This window comes from Durio zibethinus, chromosome 7, assembly GCF_047325235.1.
Source record: "Durio zibethinus cultivar Kanyao isolate XHJ-2024 chromosome 7, ASM4732523v1, whole genome shotgun sequence".
Taxonomy (NCBI): domain Eukaryota; kingdom Viridiplantae; phylum Streptophyta; class Magnoliopsida; order Malvales; family Malvaceae; genus Durio; species Durio zibethinus.
The window spans coordinates 19,153,865-19,180,313 of NC_143168.1; the positions used below are offsets into that span (position 1 = coordinate 19,153,865).

General features: G+C 28.6%; 1 protein-coding gene and 1 pseudogene across 2 annotated transcripts; both read right to left on the reverse strand.

The window, feature by feature from the left end:
* Nucleotides 1-2,512: 2,512 nt before the first annotated feature.
* On the reverse strand, nucleotides 2,513-4,378 carry LOC111277753 (cytochrome P450 89A2 pseudogene; annotated as a pseudogene). The gene has a single exon (XR_016343575.1). The product of XR_016343575.1 is annotated as a cytochrome P450 89A2 pseudogene (transcript).
* An 18,637-nt stretch (nucleotides 4,379-23,015) lies between these two features.
* Nucleotides 23,016-24,818, reverse strand: LOC149518081 (cytochrome P450 89A2-like). The gene has a single exon (XM_089763761.1). It carries the CDS (start codon nucleotides 24,170-24,172, stop codon nucleotides 23,189-23,191), a length of 984 nt encoding a protein of 327 aa, XP_089619887.1. The 5' UTR covers nucleotides 24,173-24,818; the 3' UTR covers nucleotides 23,016-23,188.
* Between the last annotated feature and the right edge of the window lie 1,631 nt (nucleotides 24,819-26,449).

Here is a 26,449-nt window from a genome sequence, read left to right on the forward strand (position 1 = left end):
AATTGAATTATAATTGAGATTCAAATTCAAAATTTTTAATTTTAAAATCTCTCAATTGACAGTTTATCAATCACTGCTATACATAATACATATTTAATTGTAAGTCTTCCCTTGTGTTGCATGTTTGTTGATTATTCTCATAAAAACTTCCATTTCTCTCCTTTCTTTTTACAAATCACAATGTAGCAACTCCTATTCATTGGCTAGAGCCAATAACTAAAAGAGATTTAATTTGAGTGCAAGTTTTTTCTTTTTTTTTTTAATTTTTATTTTTTCAGACAAAACCCTTCTCTCAAAAGGATTTTTTTTTTTTTAATTTGGTTTCCTATTTCCTTCCTTCCAAAAAGTGGGAAAGGGAATAAAATATTATTGCGATATGGCTTGTTCTTTAGAGATAGACATAATAATTTGAAATATGATATTATGATATAATACGAAAATAATATAAAAAAATATATAAATATAACATGATTTAAAATTTTTAAAAAATTATAAATAAATTTAATAAAACTAAAAAATTATGTTTTATATTTTTGTATCAACATAAATTATGCACATAATTTTTTTATATAAAATATGACACAAATAAAATATTTTACATAAAAAACTACCTTAAAAATATAATTGTGGATAGCCATTTTTTTTTTCTTGAGCTAACGCGATTTTATTATTCTCTATTTGTATAAAGCAAATAAAATTTCAAAATAAATTTATAAAATTAAAATTGATTATTAATTATAAGCCTTTCATTCATTATACTTTTTTTTTTTAAAGCGGTCAGAATTGCTTACAATCTGAAAGCTTTAAATCTTACAACTTCTAAAATATATTTCTAATATAAACTTCATAATTTCTACCGATGGATTAATCATCACATGATGATTCTCATTTCCATTAAAAGCCCAAATAATTATGAAATCAGCATAAAAATTAACTTATCTAAAAATGTGTTTAACCTTGTAATTTCGATCTCTAAAAAAAAAAAAAAAAAAAACTGATATTGATGAATAATATTGTATAAAAAATCCCTCTCCTATGGGCCCAAAAAAAAAGACCCTCTCCTGCAAAAGACTAGTAACCTTTTCATTGGAATCATTACTCAATTATCAAAACTGAAGATTATAACGGTTTCTCTCTTTTAGCAATCGTTTTTTTTTTTTTATTTCACCTTGGATTAGTTGGTTTTATTCTCAGTTTGTTTAAGCCATAATTTACTTCATTTATAATTACTTACTTTTATATTTAGCGGCATTTGATTACCAAATTTTTATTTTTTGGAAAAAAAAAGTGATATTAAAAGAAAATATGTGGTTTTTGAATTTTGTTGATTTATAAAATATGTGATTCATAGATTTTATTGATTTTGAGAATGTAAGATTTTTGTATTTAATTTAGAAGAATATAAGATTATTTAATAAAATTTTTTACTAAATTATCTTTAATAACACATGAATAATATGTAATTTTTATAACATGTTACATTTGAATAACATATTATTTTTAGTGAAATTAAATAATTTTTTAAAAAATTTAATATTTTCAACAAAAATAATTTTATAATCTTAATTACTCTTCTTACGTTGACTGTCTTTATGCAAAAAAAAAAAAAAAATGCATGGATTAACCGTCGCAATAAAGTCAACATGAGAGTTAGAAGGGGATGATTAACTCTCTCCAGACGGTTTTAGGGAGTAGAATCTTTGGAACAAATTTTATAAATAATAATAAGTGGCCTTTGTTAAAATGTGTTCTTTATTATTTTAAAAATGTAGTTTTTGTTAAAATTCAAGAACTCGAAAATAAAGTTTTAATATTCACTACATATTTTATATTAAAAATATAATTTTTATTATATTTTTAATATAATAAAACTCTACAGTGATTTTTTGTCTTGCTTTCTAAGATCGAACTTTCTATGCATGTTTTTTTGACGTTTAGGAAAGCTGTTTAGTAATTTTGATTCATTTCATGTTATTTCTTTTATTTGCATATTGTATTCGGATTACGATCAAATGTTCTTAACCCACTATTTATTCAATAAAGTAAAAAATAAGTAACTGACCAAGCCAACTGGATGATAATAACTATTACTTGTCTTGGTAAATAAATTTTTTAAGCAGTGCTAGGTTTTTGGGTTTTATCCATTAATCCCTTCTTAGACTGATGCAAGCAAGTAGCAAGTTTATTTACGTGAAATGTAATAAATTTATAAAAAAAATTACTTTCTTAATATATTCAAATCTTAAGCAACAAAAAGAGAATATACTCTTTTCGCTATTTAAGTGATCCATTCGATGGTGTCTTATTAATTAACTTTAACTATGAAGAAAACTTCAAAGAAAACTCATTAAAAGATAAGCTTTTCCAATGAAATTTGCGTGACAGAAATCCAGGGGATGCCATAAAAATTCCAGGACACCTTGCCAAAAGCAGAATACCATGTCCATATGTTTGTGAAAAGCTTAAATGGTGTGAAACCAATAAAGTTTGTTGCCAATTATTCTGGGAGAAGTAACGGTCTAGGCTGCCCCATTCATTAACTGGTATTCCTTATCAGATCAATTGATGCAGTCATGTAGAAAACTACTTACTATAAAGTTTTCTAGATTCATGTATAGAAAGAAACATGCATACATATTATGCACATACTTAATAGCTAAATTGACATCTGACTCCACCTATATAATTTAATTTCTAAGTAGAAAATCAACACCTTGTCTCTTCCTTGGCGAAATGTGGGCCCTCAATGGATTCTTCATCACAACCGTGAACTCTAGCTTCTCCTCCAAGCTGATCTCATCTCCATCCATAGCCTTCCATTCAAATTTCCAAATCAAATTTGCCACAAAATACTCCAGATGAAGAAGGGCTAAGCCAAGTCCAGGACAAATTCTTCTCCCAACTCCAAAAGGCATCATCTTAATCTCCCTACTCCCTGTTATGTCAAACGCTTCACCACTACTATCATCACTTCCCAAGAACCTCTCAGGCTTAAATGCCATTGGATCCTCCCACACCTTTGGATCCCATCCCATTTCTGCCACCATGAAATTGATAGTTCCATTCTTGGGGACCAAAAATTCTCCCAGGACTGTGTCTTCTGTCACACTATGAGACACCAACAAGTGCCCTGGTGGGTGCCTTCTTAACCCTTCCAAAATCAGTGCTTTCAAATAAGGCATCTTTTGCAAATCATCTTCTTTGACTTTTTCCTCTTCATCTCCCACAACCCCTTTAATTTCAAGCAATAATTTATCCTGAATATATGGGTATTTCACCAAATTTGCCATAATCCATTGCAAAGCGGTGGAGGTGGTATCAGTGCCACCATTAAGAAACTCAGAGGCCAAACTAACAATTTCTCCTTCATCAAGTTTCCTTTTCTCCTCTGGTAACTCCAAATCCAACAAAGTATCAACATATGCCAAAACATAATCATCATTGTCCTTGCTTAGTTTCTCCACTTTAGCTTTCTTTCTTGCTCTTATCAAAGGAATCAGCACATCTTCTTGATTCTTAAGTAGTTGAAAAAGCTGCCTCCATTGCTTACGAAGCAAAACCTTGGTCGCTCTAGGCCAAATGTTAAGTATATTGAATCTTCCAGAACTTAACAGCACCCTTCGCATAACAGCTTCAATTTCTTTGATTTTCTCTTGAGAAAGCTTATCACCAAAACACATCAAAACTAGCAAACAAAAAATAGCATATTGAAAATGAGCCAAAACCTGAACCGATTCTCCAGTTTTAGCCTTTGACTCTAAATTATCAAGAAGAATTTCCAAAACCCATTTACGTGAATGAGAATAGGACTTTATACGTGAAGGATGGAGGATTTCTGAAGTCAGATTCCGCCGCAAAAGCCGCCAGGTTGGGCCATAGGGGGCAGAGTTGATGTTGTGTTGGTTACTAGTCATGATCTTAGTAGTAGCAAGAGCTTCGGGGCGGTCTGAAAATAGTGAACCGCTTTGGACTAAAGCCTGGTGAGCAAGGGAACGATCGGAGACGAAGATGTTGGGACGAGGACCAAAGTGTAGAGTGACCATGGGACCAAGCTTTGTATGGAGGCTGCGGAGGATTGGTTCGATTTCGAAGAAAGATTTGCGGAGCCATAAGATGTTGCCAATGATAGGGAAAGTGGAAGGGCCTGGAGGGAGATTATGGGGAAGCGTTTTGGAAGGGAAGAAGAGGTTGAGAAAGGCTTTGAGAAGAAGAGAGATGGAAATTGTGAGGAGGATGAGGAACCAAGTTTCCATTGTTTGGATAAGTGGAGATGGTGTGACAAAAGAGAAAATTGACTTTGAGTTTATAGGGTGTGCTTTGTCTTTTTCTGTGGTAGCTGATTGTTCACTGCTTTAAATGCACATCAGATTGTTGTCCTGTTTTGTATTCTGTTGGTTTTTTTTTTTTTTTTTTAAGGATAAATATACATTTAGCCCTTTTATTATATATTTTATATCAATTTTGATAATTTTAAAAAATAAAATTTTAATTTGATACTTTAATTTTTATTTCGTTATTTATTTTGTTACTTTGCACTAACGTCATTAACTCAACAATCAACGAAAAAAATGACATAAATATCTAATAAAATATAATTATTTATAAAAAAATTTAATAAATCCTACATCATCAATTATAATGTTAACATTTAAAAATTTTTCTAAAAAAATTTTTTTAAAAATGAATTATTTAAAGAAATTATATAAAATTAAATAAACTAAAATATTTTAAAAAGTATAAAAACTTAAAAAATTATGAATGAATAAAATTTAAAAGAAAAAACTCAAAATTTTAATAAATAATTCAATGAAATTCAAAAACTTTTGAAAATTAAAAAAACAAAAAATTTTTGAAAAAATTCACAAAAACTTAAAAATTCTAAAGTTTTTAAAAAATATGAAAATTTTTAAAATTTTCTAAAAAATTTTTCAAAAAATATGAAACAATATAGAGAATAAAAAAATTAAAATATTTATGAAGAATTAAAAACCCTAAAAATTTGGAAACAAAGTGCAAAAGTTATGAAAAATTAAAAGATAAAAAACTTAACAATTTAATACAAAATCTAAGAAAATTCAAAAAATTTCTAAGAAATTCAAAAAAAATATAAAAAAATAAAAATATTAATTAAAATAATAATATCTTTAGTTTTAATTATTTTTATTAAAATTTTCATTTTTATATATTTATTGAAAATTTCAAAATTTTATTTTGAATTTTATAGGATTTTTATTAAATTACTAAGATTTTTTATTTTTCAAAAAAAATTTAAATTTTTTACAAGTTTCAGATTTTCAAAATTTTAAATTTTTTTGAAAATTTGAAAATTTATTATTTTTAAAAAACTTTCAGATTTTTTCAAAATATTAGATTTTTGTTTCATTTTTTAAGTTTTTGTCAATTTTTTTTTAATTTTAAGAAAATTTTTTATTAAAATTATCATTTTTTGGTTTTTACGGAATTTTTATTTTTTTATTTTTATTAAAATTTTGAGATTTTTTATATTTTTTTAAAATATTTTATATATTTTATAATTTTTAAAACATATTTTGGTCTTTAAAATTTTTTTAAAAAAGTCCTTGAATTTTTCAATACTTTTTTAATATTAATATGGCAATTGATAATATAATATTGATTGAATTTTTTTATATGTGTTAATATCTTTTTAGATTTTTATACTCTATCAAAAAGTTGATTACCAAAATAAACGATGAAATGAAAGTTAAAGTACAAAATTTATAATTTATTTTTTTAAATACCAAATTAACAAAAAGTATATAGCACAAAGAAAATGAGTATTTACCTTTTATAATTTTGAATTCGTTTAATAAAGTGATGCATCTTGTATTTTTGGTAGGTTGAGGTTAATTTTTTGATTTGATACAAGTAATTACAAGTTGATATTAGTTGGATTATTGCTCAATTTCTTCCTTTTTTTTTTTTTTTTGTTGCAAACGAGCTTATTCGATGGGTTTGGATTGAATTATATTTAATTTAAATTTTTTAAATTAAAATTCATTTCAAATCATTTTGAATATGAAATTTTTTGAATTTAAATATTTTTAAATTTAAAAAATTTTGAATTTGAATAATTTCAAACTCGAATCATCTTATATACAAGTTATTTTAGATTCGAATTATTTTAAATTCAGTTCATTCGAGTTAGATAAATTTATTGTTTAAATGAATTCAATTTTTTTTTTTAATTTATAAGTTATAAACATATTTTATAAATTATAAATATATTTTTATAATTTACAAATACTAATATATCGTTACACCCCCAATCACAGGTCGTAATCTATTCCATTTCTGGTAGAAAAACCTCCACGATATAGCATGATGGACAAATGCACAAACAAAGACCAAAACTGTTTCAAAGTGTTTTACCTGTCACACAGTTATATAATCATAGAAAAGAAGAAGAAGAAGACAACACGTGGTGACGTTGTTGACTTCTCTTTCCTTGTCCTTGGGTGCCCCCATACTCCCCAGTTCCCTCTATCTGTCAAAACAAACGGGGATTAAGAAAATGGACAGGGTATTGACAATGCCGAAGGTCAGAAAACAAAAAAAATGGTGAGAGTGGGGGTAAGCTGCATACAATTGTGATCTTTTGCCTTTTTTAGTGACAATTTCAAGATCTTCCTGCCTAACCCATAAAGCTTAACGATCCCTCTATATCCATTTTTCCTTCACCATCTTTTTTTTCATCAGCTACGTAACCCACATCAACAAGACTTCTATGGTTGCCTGATCCATGATAATCAATATTTATCTTATTATCTATCTCCATAAAAAGGCACTTATAAAGCTATATTCTCTTTTTTTTTCCCCAATTTAATCTAGAACCAACTGAAATTAGACCAATACAGTTTACTCAAACAGTTAGTCTTTGCCCATGTAGTGATATTCAGAGCAAGAATTTTTTTAGTCAATTTATGTCGTAATGGTTTTGGACCACAGACGTAAAAGAGTTTTAAAGTCAAAATAAATGAGAGAGTCGTCACTGATCTTTGTTAAGATGTGATTGATCACCCAAAAGTTTATTTATTTTTAATAAAATTATAAAAGCAAGTTTAAAGTTTATAAAAAAGATAAATTTTGATATACGAAAACCTAAGTTGGGTTCGGAAGTCGGTTACGTGTGGGGAAAGATTAGCACCCCTGCAACACCCATAAATTGGTAGCATTTAACTATGCGCTATTTTCGGTGTTGGATAAAAATGGTTTCAATTTGAATTTTAACATTAATTCCTTTCATTTGAAAAAATAAAATTTTGTTAAAGCTCTTTGTTTAGGAATATTGAAAAAATCTTAAAGTTAAAGAATTATTTTAAAATTTTTCAACATCTAGGCATAATTTAAAATAACTCTTTTCGCTTAAGATTTAACACGATAATCCTTAAAATGAAATAACAATCTTTATAGAAAATAATTATTAGTGACTCTCCAACATCTAGGCAGAGTACCAAAAATTATTTCCTTTAGAATGTTATTTTTTTATTTTATATCATAATATCACAAAAATTTTTTTTTTTAAAAAAGTATTATTCTTTTTTATTATAAAATATTTTATCATCAAATAGTAAATAAAAATTAAAGATAGGATAATACAAATAATTACTAATAATAACAAGCTAACGTATGTATGCCAATGAATGTTATGTAGCATAAAATGCAATTTTTAAAGTTGGATTCTTAAGTATAATGAGACCACCCCGACTTTTTAATATCTAGGCAGAGCTTAGGTGCGACTGTTTATATTTAAGATCTCAATTTATTGTTATACTCCTTTATTTATTAAAGTTATCATTAATGCGAATTAAGAACTCGTATGAAAAATTTAATGAAGTAAAGTTTCCTAAATACCCTATCATCTAGGCAGCATTTAAGAACAAATCATTTCAAATGGGATTCTCACACGTGTCCTTAGGATTTTCAGAATGTTTTGGGTAGGGGCTTGAGTAGAGGTTTTAAGGTTAGGGTTTCAAGATTTTGAAGATTCAGATTTTAGGATTTTGGTTTGAGTTTTGAGGGTTTTAGGGTTTGATTTTAAGGTTCAGAGGGTCTTAAGGCTTGAATTTTAAAGTATGGAAGGTTTATGATTTTGATTTTAGAGTTTGGGATTTTAGGGTTTTGGACCTTAAAGGTTTGGATTTAAGGGATTTTAGATTTTAGGGATTTTAGAAACCTAGGGTTTGAAATTTAAGAATTAGTGTTTAAGGTTTCATTTTTTTTTTAAGAAAATACGAACATCTATAAAAATCTCCAACATCTAAGGGAATTTTTGAGCAAGTTTGATTTTAGTAATTTTGGAAAATTAATTGAAAAATTCTTATATATTTCTTTTTTTTTATGAAAATTTATTAACAATAATTTTTTAACATCTAGGCGAAATTATTTTTATGATTATATTTTTATTTCCTCTAACATCTAGGCAGAAAAAATAATAAAAAATATATTATTATTATTATTACTTTTTTTTGAGCATTTTTAATATATGTTTTTAATTATTATCTTACTTGTTTTCATTTTAATTATTATTAAAACAATTAAAAATTTATCTTAACGAATTTAAGAACTTATCATGCATAAATATATAAAAAAATACTTAAAATAACAAAAATAATAATATATAAAGAAAATAGAAAATTCAAAAAAAAAAAAATTTTACTTGAATTGAACTGGTCAACGGTTCGGTTGGACCGAAAAAGGGTCAGTTCGACATGCCGTTCGGTTGAACCACCTGATGAGCGATTCTTGTAGCCAAGCGGTTCAGACCGGTTCGACCGATTCACTGACGATTCGTACGAACCGACTAGAGGGTGGCTGAAACGGGTTGGTGGGTCAATTTGTGCAGATCTCAGGTTGGGTTCGGTCTACGCACGGATCCTCTTATGCTTGAAACGGTGTCATTTTGGTCTTATGCTCAAAACGGCGTCGTTTTACTTCTGTGTCTTCTATAAAAGTCAATTTTTTTTCAGTTCATTCTTTTCTATTTCAGAAAAAAAAAGAGAGCTCTAGGGCTCTCGTCGTTCGGTCGTCGGACTGTCACGCTGGCCGTCGTTGGCGATGGTCGACGGTGATTGAAAAAAAAAAAATTTTGACTAGGAGGTTCCGTTCAATCTCTTGAGCTCAGATCTGGTACATTTTTCATCAAAAACAGTCTCGATTCTCGTAGATCGAGTTTTGAAGTTTCTGACCCTTTTTTTTTTAAAGACTCAAACTAATGATCTTTTTTTTTTTATTGCAAGTATCTCCTTAGCGTTGGGTTCCTCGCCATTGTGGTTTCTATTTTTTTGTTTTTTTTGTGTTAATTGTTTTGGCTTTTTGTTCGATGTTGGGGGGTTTGTTTGCATTTTTTTAGCTTCTGTTTGAGTGGTTTTTTTTTTTGTTCCAGGGAGAGAAATTAAAGGGAAGAGCTGGTGGGTTTTAAAGATAGGGATTTAGGCGGCTATAGGTGGGCTGGGGTAGGTTGTAGAGGTGGTTGGACAAGGGTTGGTCGAGGGTTGAAAGGTCTGATGGGACTGGGTAGGGTGGTTGTCGAGCAGAGGGCTGGACAGGGGCAGCGACATCGCCGTACCAACCCTTTGTTTTTTGTCCTTCTTCTCCCTTTGTTTGTTTGTTTTTTTGTTTGTTTTAATTAATATTTTAATAATTTTGATTTTTAATTTTTAATTTTTAATTAAATTAATATTATTATTAATATTATTATCAAAATTATTATTAATAACAATAAAATTGAAAATAAAATAAAATAAGAAAGGTAGACCCGAACAAAATCGGTTTCTACAGCTGTCCCTTTTTGCACATTACTGAGAATTAGGAATAGGGCAAAGACAAAGACAACGATTTTGTCCATAAGCAAATTGTGAATTTTTTTTTTAAGATCAGGTCAAGTGATAACGGCATCATGAGTTGAAAAATAAAAAATCGATTAAAGCAACACCGAGAGTCGAATAATAAAGAAAGTGATCGAGACGACACCGCGAATCAAGGAATAACAAGATTAGGATTGAACTTCGATTAAGTCACAAGTCAAAAAAAACAAGGAGACCAAAATTAAACCATGAGTTAGAGAAATATTGAGGATCAGGATTAAGTCACGAATAAGAGAATAAAGAGATCGAGATTAAATCGCAAATCGGAAAATAAAGAGATCAAGATTAAATAACGAATAAAAATTGACATTAACTTGGATCGGATCATAAGTCAAAAAATAAAGAAGCTGGGATTAAACCACGAGTCAAAGGATAACAACAATCGAGATCAAACTGTGATTTTGACTTAACGAGATCGGGATTGAATCGTGAATCAAAAAATAAAGAGACCGAGATCAAACCGCGAGTCAGAAAATAACGTTAATTTGGATTGGATCACAAATCAAAAAACAAAAATCGAGATTAACTGCGATTTTGAATTAAAGAGATCGAGATTGAATCACGATTCAGAGAATATAGAGACCAGAATTAAACCACGAGTCAAAAAATGGCGTTAACTTGGATTGAATCATAAGTCAGAAAACAAAAATCGAGATTAAACTGTGATTTTGAATTAAAGAGATCGGGATTGAACCGTAAGTCAGAGAATAAAGAAACCGAGATTAAATCATGAATCGAAAAATAAAGACAATCAAGATTAAACTGCAACTTTGAATTAAAGAGTTCGGGACTGAACCACGAGTCAGAATAATGTCAACTTGGATTGAATCACAAGTTAAAAAATAAGGGGACTAGGATTAAATCACGAGTCAAAGGATAATTACAATCAAGATTAAACCGTGACTTTGAATTAAAGAGGTCGGGATTGAACCGCGAGTCAAAATAACGTCAACTTGGATTGAATCACAAGTTAGAAAATAAAAACGATCGTGATTAAATCACAAGTCAGAAAACTATAGAAATGATCGAGATTGAACCGCGAACGACTGGGACTAACGATGACTGGGGCTAAACTGCAAGTCAAAAAATAAAAACGACTAGGATTAAATCACAAGTCAGGGAATTATAGAAGACTGAGCTGTGAGTTGAAAAGTAAGAGATTGGGTACCCTATAAATCGACATTTTCGATTTTAAGGATTGTGCTAACGTACCATCTTCAAGGCCATCATCTTTCTTTCGAGAAAGAAAAATATTGATTCTTCCTGATGTCTCATAAAGAACATTTCTATGCAACTTATTAAGAGGTATGTAATGCGTGTAATGATTGTGATGAATGAAAAGACAAAAATGCTGTCAATGAATTATATCATGTTTTTTCATCCAAGTTAATTCAACTTTTGGTTCAATTCTTTCAAACTTTAAAAACCACTTCCAATAATCTCATCCTTTTAAAACTTTCAATTTTCGATCAGAATCTCTGTCTTATGATGGACCCATTTGGCTTTTAATCGCTTTAAAATCTCTTTTTTTTTTTTATTCTTTATCCCCTTTCTCTTTTTTGTCTTAAGTAATCAATCAATTTCATTTCATTCTTTCTAGCCCCGTATTACTATTTTTGTCATCCTCATATTGCATTTTCTTTTCGAGTGATGCGTTGGTCTATTATGAACTTTATCAATCAATATCTTAATTTTAAATGATAAATGCAATGATTTTAGGTTCAAAATTGGGTGTGAAACACAGTCAGTAACGGGGTATTTTGGGTTTAAGGTAAGCCTTTCGAGACATAAAAAATAGTTAACTCAAAAGTATTTTAAAAATCAAATATCAGTTATCTAAATAATGAACATTTGGACGACCTCGGCCTACTCAGACCAGGTCTTTTCCAAAAATTCGTTACATTTATGATCTTGTCATTTGTGATTTCATATGACCAATCCTTGCCCCACATCTGTGACTAATAAGAACTTGCCCCAAAAAGTCATCTTTTTTAATTCTGGTGACAATTCATCCATTTGGTGCCATTCTTTCATTCTTTGAAAAACTTTCTCCGAGCTCCACCTTCATTCAAGCCACCTTTTCAGGTTTTCATCTCAAATGACTCCTTTTTGATTCAAATCGCTTTTTTCGGGTTTTCAATTTGAATCACTTCTTTTATTTTATTTATTTTTTTGGTATTATTTTTTATGTTTTTTTTTTAATTTTTTTAAGCAAAATATTACTTGACATTGTCTGAATTTACAGGATTCGGTAATTCATCTCCGTCCATTTCTACTAAGATCAGAGCTCCACCAAAAAATACTTTTTTTATCACATATGGACCTTTCTAATTGAGTGTCCATTTTCCTCTATTGTCATGCTGATATGATAAAATCTTTTTCAAAACCAATTCGCCCTCATGAAAGCATCGAGGTCGTATCATTTTGTCATGGTTGTAGCGATCTTTGGGTATCGTTAATGCAAGCGATAAATGACAATTGACAATCACATGTATCACACGTGGCCCTAGTTGGCTACTGATAGGTGGTATTAGCTGGCTACTGATATATGGTCCTAGCTCAAGTAGAATTTTATTAAATAAAATTATAAAATTTTTTAAATTTAATAAATAAATGAAAAAACTAAAACAAACAAGAGGAAGAATTATTAGATGGTCACGGGAAGAAATTGCATGGAAAAAGGTAAAATAGTGAAAAGAAAAATTTAGACAACTCTCGTTCAATCTAGATAGAAGAGTGATTCAGCAAAGGAAGGGAGAAGAACAAAGAAAGAAGGTTTAGGGTGTAAGAAAAGAAAGGAAAAATACAGTACTTACTTGAGAAGGTTAACTTGGGAATGCTTCCTGTTTGTCATTGTGGTGAACAATCTTCGATAAAAATATCGTGGATGGAAAATTGCCTAGGCCAAAGGTTTTTCTGTTGTAGCGACTATGGGGTATGATAGGTTTTTTGTGTGTTTATATTTTAATCATTTTTTATTTTTTGGAATTTTTTCAGCAAAAGGGTACAGGTGGACAATTTCCATTGTTGGATCCCTCAAACGATGAACATCTGAGATTAGTGATTATCCGCTTGTTCAGGAGGATGTGTAGAATGGAGCGTGAATTTCAAGTTTTTAGAGAAAATACCAACACCAACAATGATAAGATTGGACACTGGAAATGGATATCTCTGTTTTTGGTCGGTGTCATTGTGATTATTCTGTTTTTGGTGTGTGTTATTCTGATGCTGTTGTTCAGAATGAAATGAAGAAATTAAAGAAATTGTGATAGGGAGGAAACTAAGAAACTATGAATTTAGGTTAATCTAATGCCTCTGTTTAATGTGATATAGTTTTTTTGGCTTTTAGGATGTTTACGTTATGGTTTGCTTTTTTTTTTTTTTTTTTTAAACTATATCTAGGGGCTTTCAGTGTAACTATTTATTTTTAAGTGCATTAGTTTAACGATGTAGATTACCAATATTTTGTGCATTCTAACCTAATAGCACATACCTGATGGAAATTGGTCCATGCTCATGGAATATGGCTCTTTCTTTTTGTTATCTATAAAACATATACATAATCTGAAAATAGAATTATAAGCATAAGTATCAATATATTGATTATTGGCAGCAAACATAAGATTTAAGAAATAGCAAATAAAGTTTACATTTCAATTGTCAAGTAACTCAAGAACGCAACCTACCTATTTAACGGCAACAACACTCATTCTAGATTTTTTTATTCTAATGGCAACAACATTCTAATGCCAAGATATAACATGTAAGCAACTTGCCCATGATCATGATAACAAAAAGAGGTTCTAAATCCTACATGTATAGAATATAGAACAAATTTTGTGTCATGCAACAATATGCTTCATTTCTTTGACTTGGGTTTTCTTTGACCAATATGCTTGCAAGCAAGTTTGTTTTGACCAATTTGGTTTTGGCCAGCTTCTGGATTTTTTCTTGGAGGGTTCATTTACCTTGAAGCAATAGCCTTCTCTTTCTTGGCATGGATTCTTGATTAAGGGGTAGGCATTGGGCTATGAATCCTCTGTCCAAAGTTACATCAAATTTGACTCATTTGCTCTATTTGAAGTGTTCTAAATTTTAATGGAAAGGAGATAAGTAACATAAATTACTAAATGATCAGCCACTTACCTCAATTGGAGTAAGAGTACGGGTAAGAGTATGGTTTATGAAAGATAATCTATATGGACATAATCATAAATTATAAATGTGAAAAACTTATTTGATTTTAAGAAAATAAAAGTCTGAATTGAGTTATCGTTCATAGAATAAGATTACAAAACGAAAGATTACAAAAGGAAAATTATTCATTTCCATAACATAAATCCTTTACACACCAAAAAAGAGAATTCCTATTGAGAGATGTTTCGACTATCAATCTCTCTCTATCCCTTAATCTTTTGTTTATTTTGTGACATTGGCATGTTTGCAAATCATACAACTTGGGTTGAGACTAAGACAAACTTATTCAAAAATAAAATGAGCATATCTTTAGTCCAAATCCACACATAAATAAGGTGGGCTGGAATAGAGAGATTGCTTTCACGCTAGCTAAAAAAGAAGATCATGAATATGAATGAAATTGTGGTTAGGTTTAGGAGTAAATGAGAAAATTACGTTTACATGCAAATCTCATGATTTTAGGCATGATTCTAGCAATGCAATCTAAAAGTTTTTATGCTTGAATGGATGTTCCTAGCCTATATATTTTCTATTATTCTTTGGTAAAAGGCAAAATAGAGTTTTCTTTGTCCTTAAGCAATCTTTTAGATTGTTCTTCAAGTTAGGTATCTCTTAAGTGGATTTCCTAGAGTGGTGAACTTTTATTGTTCTGTATACTTTATTAGAATTCTTATGGTGGTGTTATGTATCTCTTAGTTTCTAGTCTTGGTGGTGAACTTTTATCCATTTTAATCCAATAATCATATTCTGTCATTATTTAAATCGTTGTGAGTTGTTTTTTTTTATAAGTTTTTCTATTTGCAATTAATATCCACATCTCAAACATTAATTACTGGCATCATTTTGTGAAACACTTCTCTACCCTCTATTGATAATGGCTTAATGCCATTCTATATTCTAGAGAAAGGGGAAGCAGTTATATGGTTTAAAAATTAAACCTTAACTGCCCAAAGGCAGTTTTTGGGGCAAATTGCCCTATGATAGTTGTTGATATTGGGGTTGCTCAGGTCACCCATTATGGGTAGACCCAACTCCTATTACTTAACAGTTGAAGACTCCATTTTACAGCTTAGTTTGAGAATTATGTGTAGCCATCCAAGTTCTATTATCGTAAAATGTCTGAGTTGAACCCTTGCAAATACAGGAAAATTTGAAATACTTTGCAACATCGTCATCCAAATAAATTTGTCAATTGAACTTCAATCAAAATACTTATACCAGGCACCCACCTTACAATCAAATTATGTAATGAGGATTATCGTTGTTGTTGAACAGATGGTCCTCCTTGCTCAGAAGATAGCTCACAAGAGGGTGGAAATGGTGACTTGAAAATTATAAGCCTAAGCATATTCATAAAAGATAAAGAATAATCATGTAACCTGTTCATCCATGTTCTTAGGTCATGTTCAATGTATATGATGATTGATAGGATAAGATGATAATCATCTTATATTATGTTTGGTTTGTATCTAAAAAAAAGGATAGGATTACAAAGAGAATTAATTATCCTCTTGGCATAGAATGATTTAATTCTTTCAAAGTGGAGAAGTTTATTTTTAATCCATGAGATTGAACTTACATGTCCTATTATACCCTTAACAATCATATCAATAATTTAAATTGTATAAACTTTGAGAAATGATAATTTTGATAAATAAATAAATTATCATATTCTAATTCTTACACACATCAAACACAAGATAAAATGACATTATATAATTTAATCCTATTTATAATATTATCTTATCATAATATTGTGTACTAAACATATCCTTAATTTCTTGATACTATTCCTAATTATTAAAAACCACCAAAAGATATTATATATGTTGACTAAATCGTAATAATTCTAAAAATCATGTTGCCTCGTGGAATGAAAAGTCAGCCACAAGAGAAGGAAAAATGTTATAATGTAATCAACTCATTGTTGTTGTTCAAATTACGCTCTAAACTTCTAGCTTAAGCTACATTTTTTTTTTCAAATTTGCAATAAGCAAATAAAATGGTAAAGGTTTAAACATAAAAAAAATTTTAAAACATTTTTGTAGAAATATTAAAGGAGCTTAAGCAAGAAGTCTGGACTCTAATATATGATTCTATTTTTAAGATATATTTGGTAAATAAGATTATGATAGGATATGATAAGATGATATTATAAATAGGATTAGATTAAATAATGTCATCTTATCTTGTATTTAATGTGTGCAAAGATTAGGATATGATAATTTATTTATTTGTCAAAATTATCTTTTTTCAAAATTTATGCAATTTTAATTATTAATGTAATTTTTAAGGGTATAATTGGACATGTAAGTTCAATACTATGGATTAAAAATAATTCTCTCCACTTTATGAGGATTAAATCATCCTATACCAATAGGATGATTAATCCTCCTTACAATGCTATCATTTTATTTAGATACAAACCAAACATAATATAAGATGATTATCATACTATCCTATCAATCATCTTATACATCAAACATGACCTTAATACATATGAACCATATACATCTTTTATTTAAAAGTAGAATCATTTATACTTGAATCTAAAACTTAGTTCAATTGATTTATACAACAACTTTTAAGAGTTGGCATCTAATAAGTTTAGAGTTTAAATATCAAAATTTGTAACTCTCTCATATTCTCAAGCTATGATTCTCTTTATACAAAAAAAAAAAAATTCATATTATCTAAAATTGGAAAAAGATAAAGTTTAGAAAAATGTCTTATTGCATACCTTTTACTTTATTTGATTAATACTTAGAATGTTTGGTTGAAGGAAGGAAGAAAAATTAAAAGAATGCATAAAGGTGAGAAATAGAAAAGAGAGCAATTTCTTTTTTCCTCCTCATACATATCTTGTAAAAAGTTGAAGGAAAGACAATAATCAAGTATAAAGTATAAGTAAAATAATTAATTTTAGTAAAATATAAAAATGATATTTTCTTAACAAAAAAGTTAGATCGCAATCTAAGATAAAAAAAAAAAAAGATTATAGATGCTGTGATTTGAATTCTAAACTTGTTGGATGCCATCAACCTTTAAAGATAGTTATGTTAATTAATTGAGCTAAAGTACGGGTTCCTATAAAAGATATTTTCTCTATATTTTGATATTTTCCTATTTCGTTCTTTTTTCCTTTTGATGATCAAATACAATACAAAACCCATTGCATTCAATTTTTTCTTGGGTAAATTCCACCAAAATCTTTTAATTTTGAGCATAATTTAATACAAACTCATTAGTATAAAAAGTGGACACCCTATTTTAAACATTTTAATTTTGCATGATAAAAAAGTCTTATCAATAATCATCCGTTAAATAATTCGTTAAAGATGTATTTGGTACATAAAATTATAATATGATAGAATAAGATGATATTATGAATAAGATTATATTAAATATATAATATCATCCTATCTTTTGTTTGATGTATGTAAGGATCAAGATAAGATAATCTATTTATTGATCAAAATTATCCTTTCTCAAAGTTTATTCAATTTAAAGTATTGATATAATTTTTAAAGTTAAAATAACACATGTAAGTTCAATTCCATGAATTAAAAATAATCCTTTACACTTTGGAAGGATCGAATCATCTTATATAAAGAGGATGATTAATTCTCCTTGTAATCATATCTTTTTTTTTTAGATACAAACCAAACATAATATATAATGATTATCATCTTATTTTATCCATCATCCTATATACCAAACATGACCTAAGGGGTTGAGGGGAACATTTTGGCTTTTTTTTTTTGGATTTTTTAATCACCGAAGACGATGGCCGACAACCTGTGATCGACGACGGAGCGGGGGTGACGACGACATGCCGGCCCCTTTTGGGTTTTTTCTGAAAAGGGGAGATAAGAGTTTTTTTTCTTTTTGAGAGGGGGAGAAATGAAAGAAATTTTTTTTTTAATTTTTATATAGAAGACTAAACCCAAAATGAGGTCATTTCAATAATACCTAAAACGACGCCATTTTGAGCACTGAAGATTCTCGCGTCAACCCATGACTCGACCTGGAATTTGCGCACCCAACCCGACGACCCACCTCTCAATCACCCTCTGACTGGTCCAGCTGAACCGACCCAAATCGAGCCATTGAACTGAACCGCCCTAACAAGACCAAACTGCTGACACCAGACCGAACCGTCGGATCAAATCGCCCGTTGATTGAACCATTGATCGGTCCGATTCAGGTAAACAAAAAATTTTTTTTGAATTTTTTTAGATTTTTTATATATTATTTTTGTTATTTTAATTATTATTCTTAATATTATGCATGTTAAAATGTTAAAATTTACCCAAATAAAATTTTTGTTATTTTATAATAATAATTAATAAAAGTAAATGATGAAAAATATAATAAATTTTTTTATAATTTTGAATAAACCTTATAAAATAATTGGTAAAAAATGTTAATTAAATAAAAATAATACAAAATTAATAAAAAATAAGAAAAAAAATTTTATCCAATGATGGGATTCAAAGGTTCCGAGTAGTGATTCCTATGAAATCTCTAGGTGAAAAGATTTTTTTTAAATACTACAAGTGTATTAGAGCATTTATAAAAAGTTTTTCAATACAATAGAATTTTTCTTTTTGTTAATAATAAATAAAAATTAATTAATTTATTAAAAATAATGTAATATAAATAAGAAAAAAAGAAATTTTATCCAATGATGAGATTTTAAAAGTATTTCGAGTAATGATACTTTACGAAATCCCTAAGTGAGAAGTTTTTTTTTAAATATTATCACTGTATTAGAATATTTATAGAAAAACTTAAATATAATAAAAAAAATTTTCCTTCAAAAATTAAAAATAAAATATCAAATAAAATAATTAATAAAATTTCTAAAAAAGAGAATAAAATGTGTACATCAACATGGTAACATTATGCATTACAGCACGACATAATTTTTTACAAAAAGTAAATTTGAGCTTCTAAGGATGAGACTCTAAGGTATTCCAAGAAGTGATGTCTAAGAAATCTCTAGGTAAGAAAAAGTTCTTCTAATGTTACCAACGTACTGAAACATTTTAAGAATTATTTCAATAAAAAGGTTCTAATTTATTTTTCTCGAATAAAAATCAAACACTAAATAATAAATAAAATTTTTTTCTAATAAATAAAAATTCAAGAAAATTTTTTCAAACACCAAAAATGGGACTTTTTTATCAAAATTAAAAGATAAAACGTAGTTAATTGATACCATTTTAAACAAGCGTTGTGATGGTGCTAATCCTTCCCCATACGTAACCGACTGCCAAACCCTGATTGTTACGCAGGCCCTAAAATTATCCTCTTAATAAATTTAATTAATTTTAAGATTTTATTAAAAAAATATGTTTTAATAGGTGACCAATCGCACCTAACCAAAAAAGATTGGTGGTGACTCCGTTATTTTTTATTTTATTTTCAATTCGTCAGACGGGCACAAAACTGTTACAACAATATATATATATATATATATATATGATTGCATGTCCACGTCTTATATTGACATGTCATATTATAAAATTTTAAGACTTGGTATTTATCTTACATACGACTTTAATGTCATTTGGGTATGTCTCATAAATGATACCAGCAAGTAATCTCAAAGATAAAAAGAAGATGTGCAAACATATCTAGATGCTATGAAAATTTCTTAGCAAGTTTAGAGAAATTGGCAAAAGGGTTGACAATGAATGTGTTATTTTCTTATTACATAATCATACTGAGATCCATTGTTAATAAAGTTACTAGTATTTGTAACCATGGATTGGTCTTGTATCAATAAGGGTATAATGGTTACCATGATTTAGTATTAGATGATTTTATTAGACATGATTATTAAGATATTGTCTCAAGAGCTAAATTATTTTTTAAAAATGTTGACCACATCAAAGTAAAGCTAATTAGCCTAGATATGTTTTCTTAATATCAAACAACCTAATTAATATTGTCCAAGTGGGACAATGTTAAAATTTTTCAATAAGTGGGCAACTATTAATTGGTGATTTTATAGTTTAATAAAACATATTGGTAAATTTAGTTCTAATATGAGACAAGCATGGGAGCACAAATAATTAATTGTGATCACTTATGTATGGGTTTTACACAGCTTAGTGGGTCAATGTGATTCAGTAGTTATGTGAGCCTTTAGTCTGGTAAACCTTTGATGATGAGGTTTCTAGGGTTTTAATAATATTTGGCTAAGGATCTCTCTTCACTTCTAATTAAATGTATTTACTCATTAAGAACCACCAGTAAGAGAGAATGAAGCAGAAGATCTAATTTTTTTTAAAAATGCAATTGCTTTCATTGTATCAATTATGTCTGCTCAAACGGTATATAATATGATTAAATTTGATATTCTAATATTCACATATATTTTTTGAGATTTAAGGTTATGTGCACAAAAAATTCTTATCCCAAAGTCCAATATCGATTTTGATACATCTCTCCACATTACTAAATCAACTGAAATTTAACAAATACACACGAAGAAGAATTAAACAAGTTGCAAATATGAAATTAATTGATATCTCCAAGAAATAAAATCTCTTCTAACCTGGATTTTGTAATTTGCTTTGAGTTTGCGGGAAACTCTTGGTAGCGATAATCATTTGAGGATGAATTGAAGGAAACTAGTAAGGTAAAAAACATTTAGAACTAAAAGGAGAAAGAAAGATAAAAGAACACAACAATCTTTTATCTTGAAAGCCTTTTGTTTAAGAAACGATTGTCCATTTATTAGGGTGATCGATCCCTTCGAGCAAAACTGTTCTTGAAAGGTAGGGTTGTGTTGGTTAATTTTGTACTCTCACAAAATCTGTTAACAGAATTAAAAAAAAAAAGTTTAGGTGGATTCAATTTTTTATATTAATGGATTTGTGTTTAATTATGCTTAAAATTTAAGTACTTCATCAATAAATATTATTAACTTAAATAATGTTTGATATGAGGTACTCACTTTAAAAACGATAGTAATTTAGACATGATGATTAAATCACTATGTTTGATAAGCAATCGATGATCCTACATAGAGATGATCTTAAATTATTGAAAGTGAGCAGACTATTGTCTTGGTTGATGATCTAATTCATCATATCCAAAAGACTAGAAAACTTTTATTACCAAGATGAAATAATATGTAAAATTCATAATAATCAATATTAGCTATTTAATATGTAAATTAAAATAAATTTTCTCTTAAAATTATAATTATTTTATATTATAATTTTTATATTTAAAATTAATATTCGTTGGAATAAATTCAAAAATAATTTGTGTCTTTTTAATATTTTATATATAATATTTAAGACCCAAACAATAAACAAAAATGATAACTCTAATAAAATTGTTGAAGATGATGAGTACCGATTGATTGATTAACAGCCAATTTCTTTAAAGAAATGCAAAAAAAATTGTAAAATAATTAAAAGTTCATCAACCTACAAGATTCTAAACCAAACAGAATTTTAAAGATCCGATCATCGTTGAGTTAGCTTCTTTTCCTGTATCCATTGCTAACCTTGGCCCCCTTGGCTTCTTAAAGTTTCATAACCACAATGTGTTTCCAACTTAAAGAAAAAAAAAAGGAAAATAACATTTTCACATGATAAATTTAATGAATTATTAGAACTTTATGTTTTAGATCTATGTTTATAAATTGACCAATTTGAAATGTAAAATTTTTAGCTTGTTAGATTCTGTAGCAGACACTTGTTATTATGTTTCTTTACTTTTATTTTTTAGTCAAAAAAACTTCCTTTCATATTAATAAAATTTAATTAAAAGCAAAATCAATTATTATATATATATTTGTGCATATAATAATCATATAACTTTTCTTATATTTCATATCATCCTTTTATTTGTTCATATTTTGAATTTCGCTTTTAAATGTTGTAACTTATAATTTTTTAAAAAAAGTTATTTGTTTGATTAATTTTATTCCATCATTTGTGTATGCAATACTAATTATGCTATTGAAAGACAAGTTTTTTTTTCATTTGTTTAAAAAAATAAAGTTTTATATAATGACATGTGTTGTTTCATTTAAATTTAAAAACTTTTTTTATATCCATTCATGAAAAAGTTCACATTATATTTATGCCAACCCCAAGACAAAAGTTCTGACTTCACCTATTGGGATTCAATGCTAAGATATGATGGTGTCCAAGGTATAAGAAGTCTAAATAAATTGCAAAACCATTGACAGAGTTGTATGATCACTGCATTAGTACCATTTTCATTTCACCTCAGAGAAATTACATACCCAATGGTTGATTAAATCTAGATGACCACAATTTGAATAAGAGGTTATAATTATTTATGCTTCACTTGGAAGCGCCTTTCTGGGAGAACTCCCTCCATGATGTGGATTTCTTTGTACGACTAAAGTCTTAAATATTTAATTATAAAACGTAGCTACAGCACGTGGACCCTTAATCTCTCTCACCTGCAACGAGGGGACACTTAATCTCTCTAAATTCATCGTTTTCACTTGGAAGTGCCTTTTGGGAGAACTCTCACCATGACGTGGATTTCATTTTATTATTACACTATTAAATATTTAATTATAAAACGTTAAACTCTTAAATATTTAATTATAAAACGTAGCTGTAGCGCAGTGGAAATCTCTTTCACCCGTGAGACCCTAATCTTTCTAAATTCATTGTTTCCATTAGGTTATTAGATAAAAAAAGACGCCATATCAGTACTAGAATGGAAAAAAAAGAAATTTTTAATAAAAAATGGCTATTATCATTGTTACATGGTGGCTAGTAGTAGATTAGATTAACAAACAAGCAATCTGAATTTAAAATTGTCCGAAGAACTTTGATTTTATCTCAGTAAAAGAAAAAGAAAAAAAGAATTATAGTCACTGAATGAACATGTGCCCACATCATATAGATCAATTGAACTAAAAAAGAAAAACAGAAAGAACATTAAATATAAAAATATTACTGTTTTACAAAACCCTGAAAGATATGGAATTGATTAATTTTCTGCTACTTTTCCAATTTGCTGTTGATGCACAAATCGTGAAGGCCAGGAACACAAAAGAAAAAAAAGAACAAAATGTAGTATAATCAACCATAGGTTTATCTAGGCCTGGAATATAAGTGAGCCTGTAATGGAGTCTTCATCACCACTGTAAATTCTTGTTTCTCTGACAAATCAATATCATCTCCATCCACAGCTTTCCAATCAAAAGACCAAACTAAATTTGCCACAAAATACTCCAAATGAAGCATTGCCAAACCAATACCAGGACAAATCCTTCTCCCCGCCCCAAATGGCATCATCTTTATTTCCTTGCTGCCTGTTATGTCAACAAATTCCTCACTATTGAGAAACCTTTCAGGTTTAAAAGTCATGGGATCTTCCCACACATTGGGGTCCAATCCCATCTCTGCTACCATGAAATTTATAATACCTCTCTTGGGCAACAAAAAATCATTCAAAACAACATCTTTTGTAACTCTATGTGGTAAGAGAAAATGGGCAGGTGGGTGACGCCTTAGACTTTCCAAAACTACTGCTTTCAGATAAGGCATCTTTTGCAAATCATCCTCTTTGACCTCTTCCTCTCCATCTCCAACAACCCCTTTAATCTCCATGAATAGCTTCTCTTGAATATGAGGATATTTCACCAAATTTGCCATAATCCATTGCAAAGCTGTGGATGTAGTGTCCGTGCCAGCATTAAGAAATTCTGAGCACAAGCTGACCATTTCTCCTTCATTAAGTTGCCTTTTCTCCACTGGGAGCTGTAGCTCCAACAAAGTATCCACATGTGATAAAATAAATTGTTGATCTTCCTCGTTGACCCCGCTCAATTTCTCTTGCTTTGCCTTCTTTCTTGCCCTTATCAATGGAATCAAGACATTTTCTTGATTTTGTCGAATTCGCAAGAACTTTTTCCAAAGCTTATAAAACAAAACCTTGGTAACTCTAGGCAAGGCGTTGAGTATGTTGAAAGATTCGAAATTCAATAGCAAGTCACGCTGAACATCCTCAATTCTTCTGATCTGTTTTTCATCAAGCTTATCACCAAAGCACATAAGAGCTAACAAGCAAAACATGGCATAGCTAAAATGATCCAATACTCGGACAGGTTCGCCACTACTCTCGGACGGGATCAGCTGTTCCTTGAGAATTTTTAAGACCCATTTACGAGCATGAGAGTAAGATCTAACCCGAGAAGGATTGAGAATTTCTGTGGTCAGATTTTTTCGTAGAATACGCCATGTAGGTCCATAACCAGCTGAATTTATTGTATGTTGATTGCTACTATCAATTTTGCCAGTGGAAACAGAAGAAGGTCGATCAGCAAAAACAGCACCCTTTTGGACTAAGGCTTAGTGAGCAAGGGAGTGATCACGAACAAATATTGCAAGGTTGGAACCGATACGGAGAGTAACCATGTTCCCAAACTTAAGGTGGAGACCTCGGAGGATTGGTTCGAGTTCGGAGAATGATTTGCGCAGCAACATGAAGTTGCCTATGATGGGAAAGGTAGGAGGCCCTGGAGGGAGCTCGGGGCCAAGTTTTTTGTCTGGAAAAAAAAGGTTCAACAAGGCTTTGAGGAAAGCAGATATGCAAAGCGTGGAAGTGATAAGGAACCAAGTTTCCATTTTGACAGACAAAACAACTTCCAATAGAGTTTAATTGCTTCGATGAAAGTGGAACGTGGAACTGATTGTTGCAATTAAGGAGAGTTTTTGTTTTGCATTTTCCATACACTGAAGACCGTGTTAGGGAACTATGAGAAAAGGAAGAAGAGAAAATAGAGAGAAAGGATTGGGTGCTTACTTACTCAACGAGTCAGAAAGGGCAGGAAAGGAAAAGGATTGATTGTATTTTAAATAGACGTGAGATTAATGTATTTTAATTAAATTTTATATGAAAATTGTATATTATAATTCTTGATATAAAAATATAAAATAAATTTTTTTATTTTATTAAATTTATATATAATTATTAGTATAATTTTAAATCATATTATTTTCATATTTTAATTTCATATTTTATTTTCACGCAGAGTTTTTAATTATTAAACCCAATCTAATTAAAAAAAAAAAAATCTTACTGTGGAAGCTGGTTGACTTTTAAAACTCCACTCGTTTTAATTCGGTGTTATGTCCACACGATTTAAGCAAATTAAATTATAATTTTATTATATATAATATTTTTAGTACAGATTTACTTATATCAATGTAAGATTTATATTTTTTTATTTTTAAATCAAATAATTAAGATTAAAAGTATTATTTTGGTCCAATTTAATTATAAATTTAATTTTAATCTAAAAATAAAAAATATATAAAGCTTACGTTAATATAAATGAATTCCTATCCATATTATTTAAAAATTAGTATATTTATAAATTTGATTCTGTTTTCATATATATCAATAATATATTTTAAAACCATTTAACATGCACACTTAACTTTTTTTTATCATAAAAATTATTAAATATATTGAAAATGAAATTTTTTAAACTCCACAAAGTTAGTAGAGTGATACATTTTTAGAATATATTAAAAAAATTAATTAAAAATAAAATATGTGTCAACTTTTTAATCTGTTTATAAAATTAAAAACTTAAATATAATATGTATAGTATCAAATAATACTAGAAACACTTTATTATTATTATTATTATTATTTTGCATTTATAACATACACAAATAAGGAACATACATTTCCAATGAAAATCAATGTAAAATATTTGTTATATATAAAATAAACGATATTAATTTCATTAGTTCACTTTCAATCAAAATATTTTCTTGTAGCAAAAGATAAACTCTAATCTCTTAAGTTTCTTTGTCTCTTGTTTGATAAGAGTTTATCTTTTTCCACAAGAAAATAATTGTTTGATAGATGCCACTTGCCATAAGATAATATAAATAACTGTGATTTCAATATTTAAGTTTGGTGTTTGTTTTCTCAAGAAAATTTTATCACTTTGATATGGGAATATAAGTATAAAATAAATTAAAATCATAATTAAAATATTACGTTTTTATAAAAAAATCATTAAATTAAATCAAACACAATAAAATAATTAGATAACTCTAATATAGAGTTGACCAACTCACACATTGATGAAAGTTGAATGTAAGATCTTAAATATATATATATATATATATGTTGTATGTATTTTTGTAGTGATTTTTATCTCAGTGAAGTTATTGCTATGAAAAACGAGTTTCTTGCAAAGGACAATATTAGATTGACTTTGATTGTACATTGCTTGGTTGTCTGAATAATTTATCCAAATTTTTTGGATAAAAAATATAGAATACTTAAAAAGAATTGATATATTTAATAAATATTTGTGTATTGTTTGGAAT

What these genes read in the sequence shown, in the direction of transcription:
- LOC149518081 (XM_089763761.1), bottom strand. Translation starts at nt 24,172, where the DNA reads ATGTTTTGCTTGTTAGCTCTTATGTGCTTTGGTGATAAGCTTGATGAA.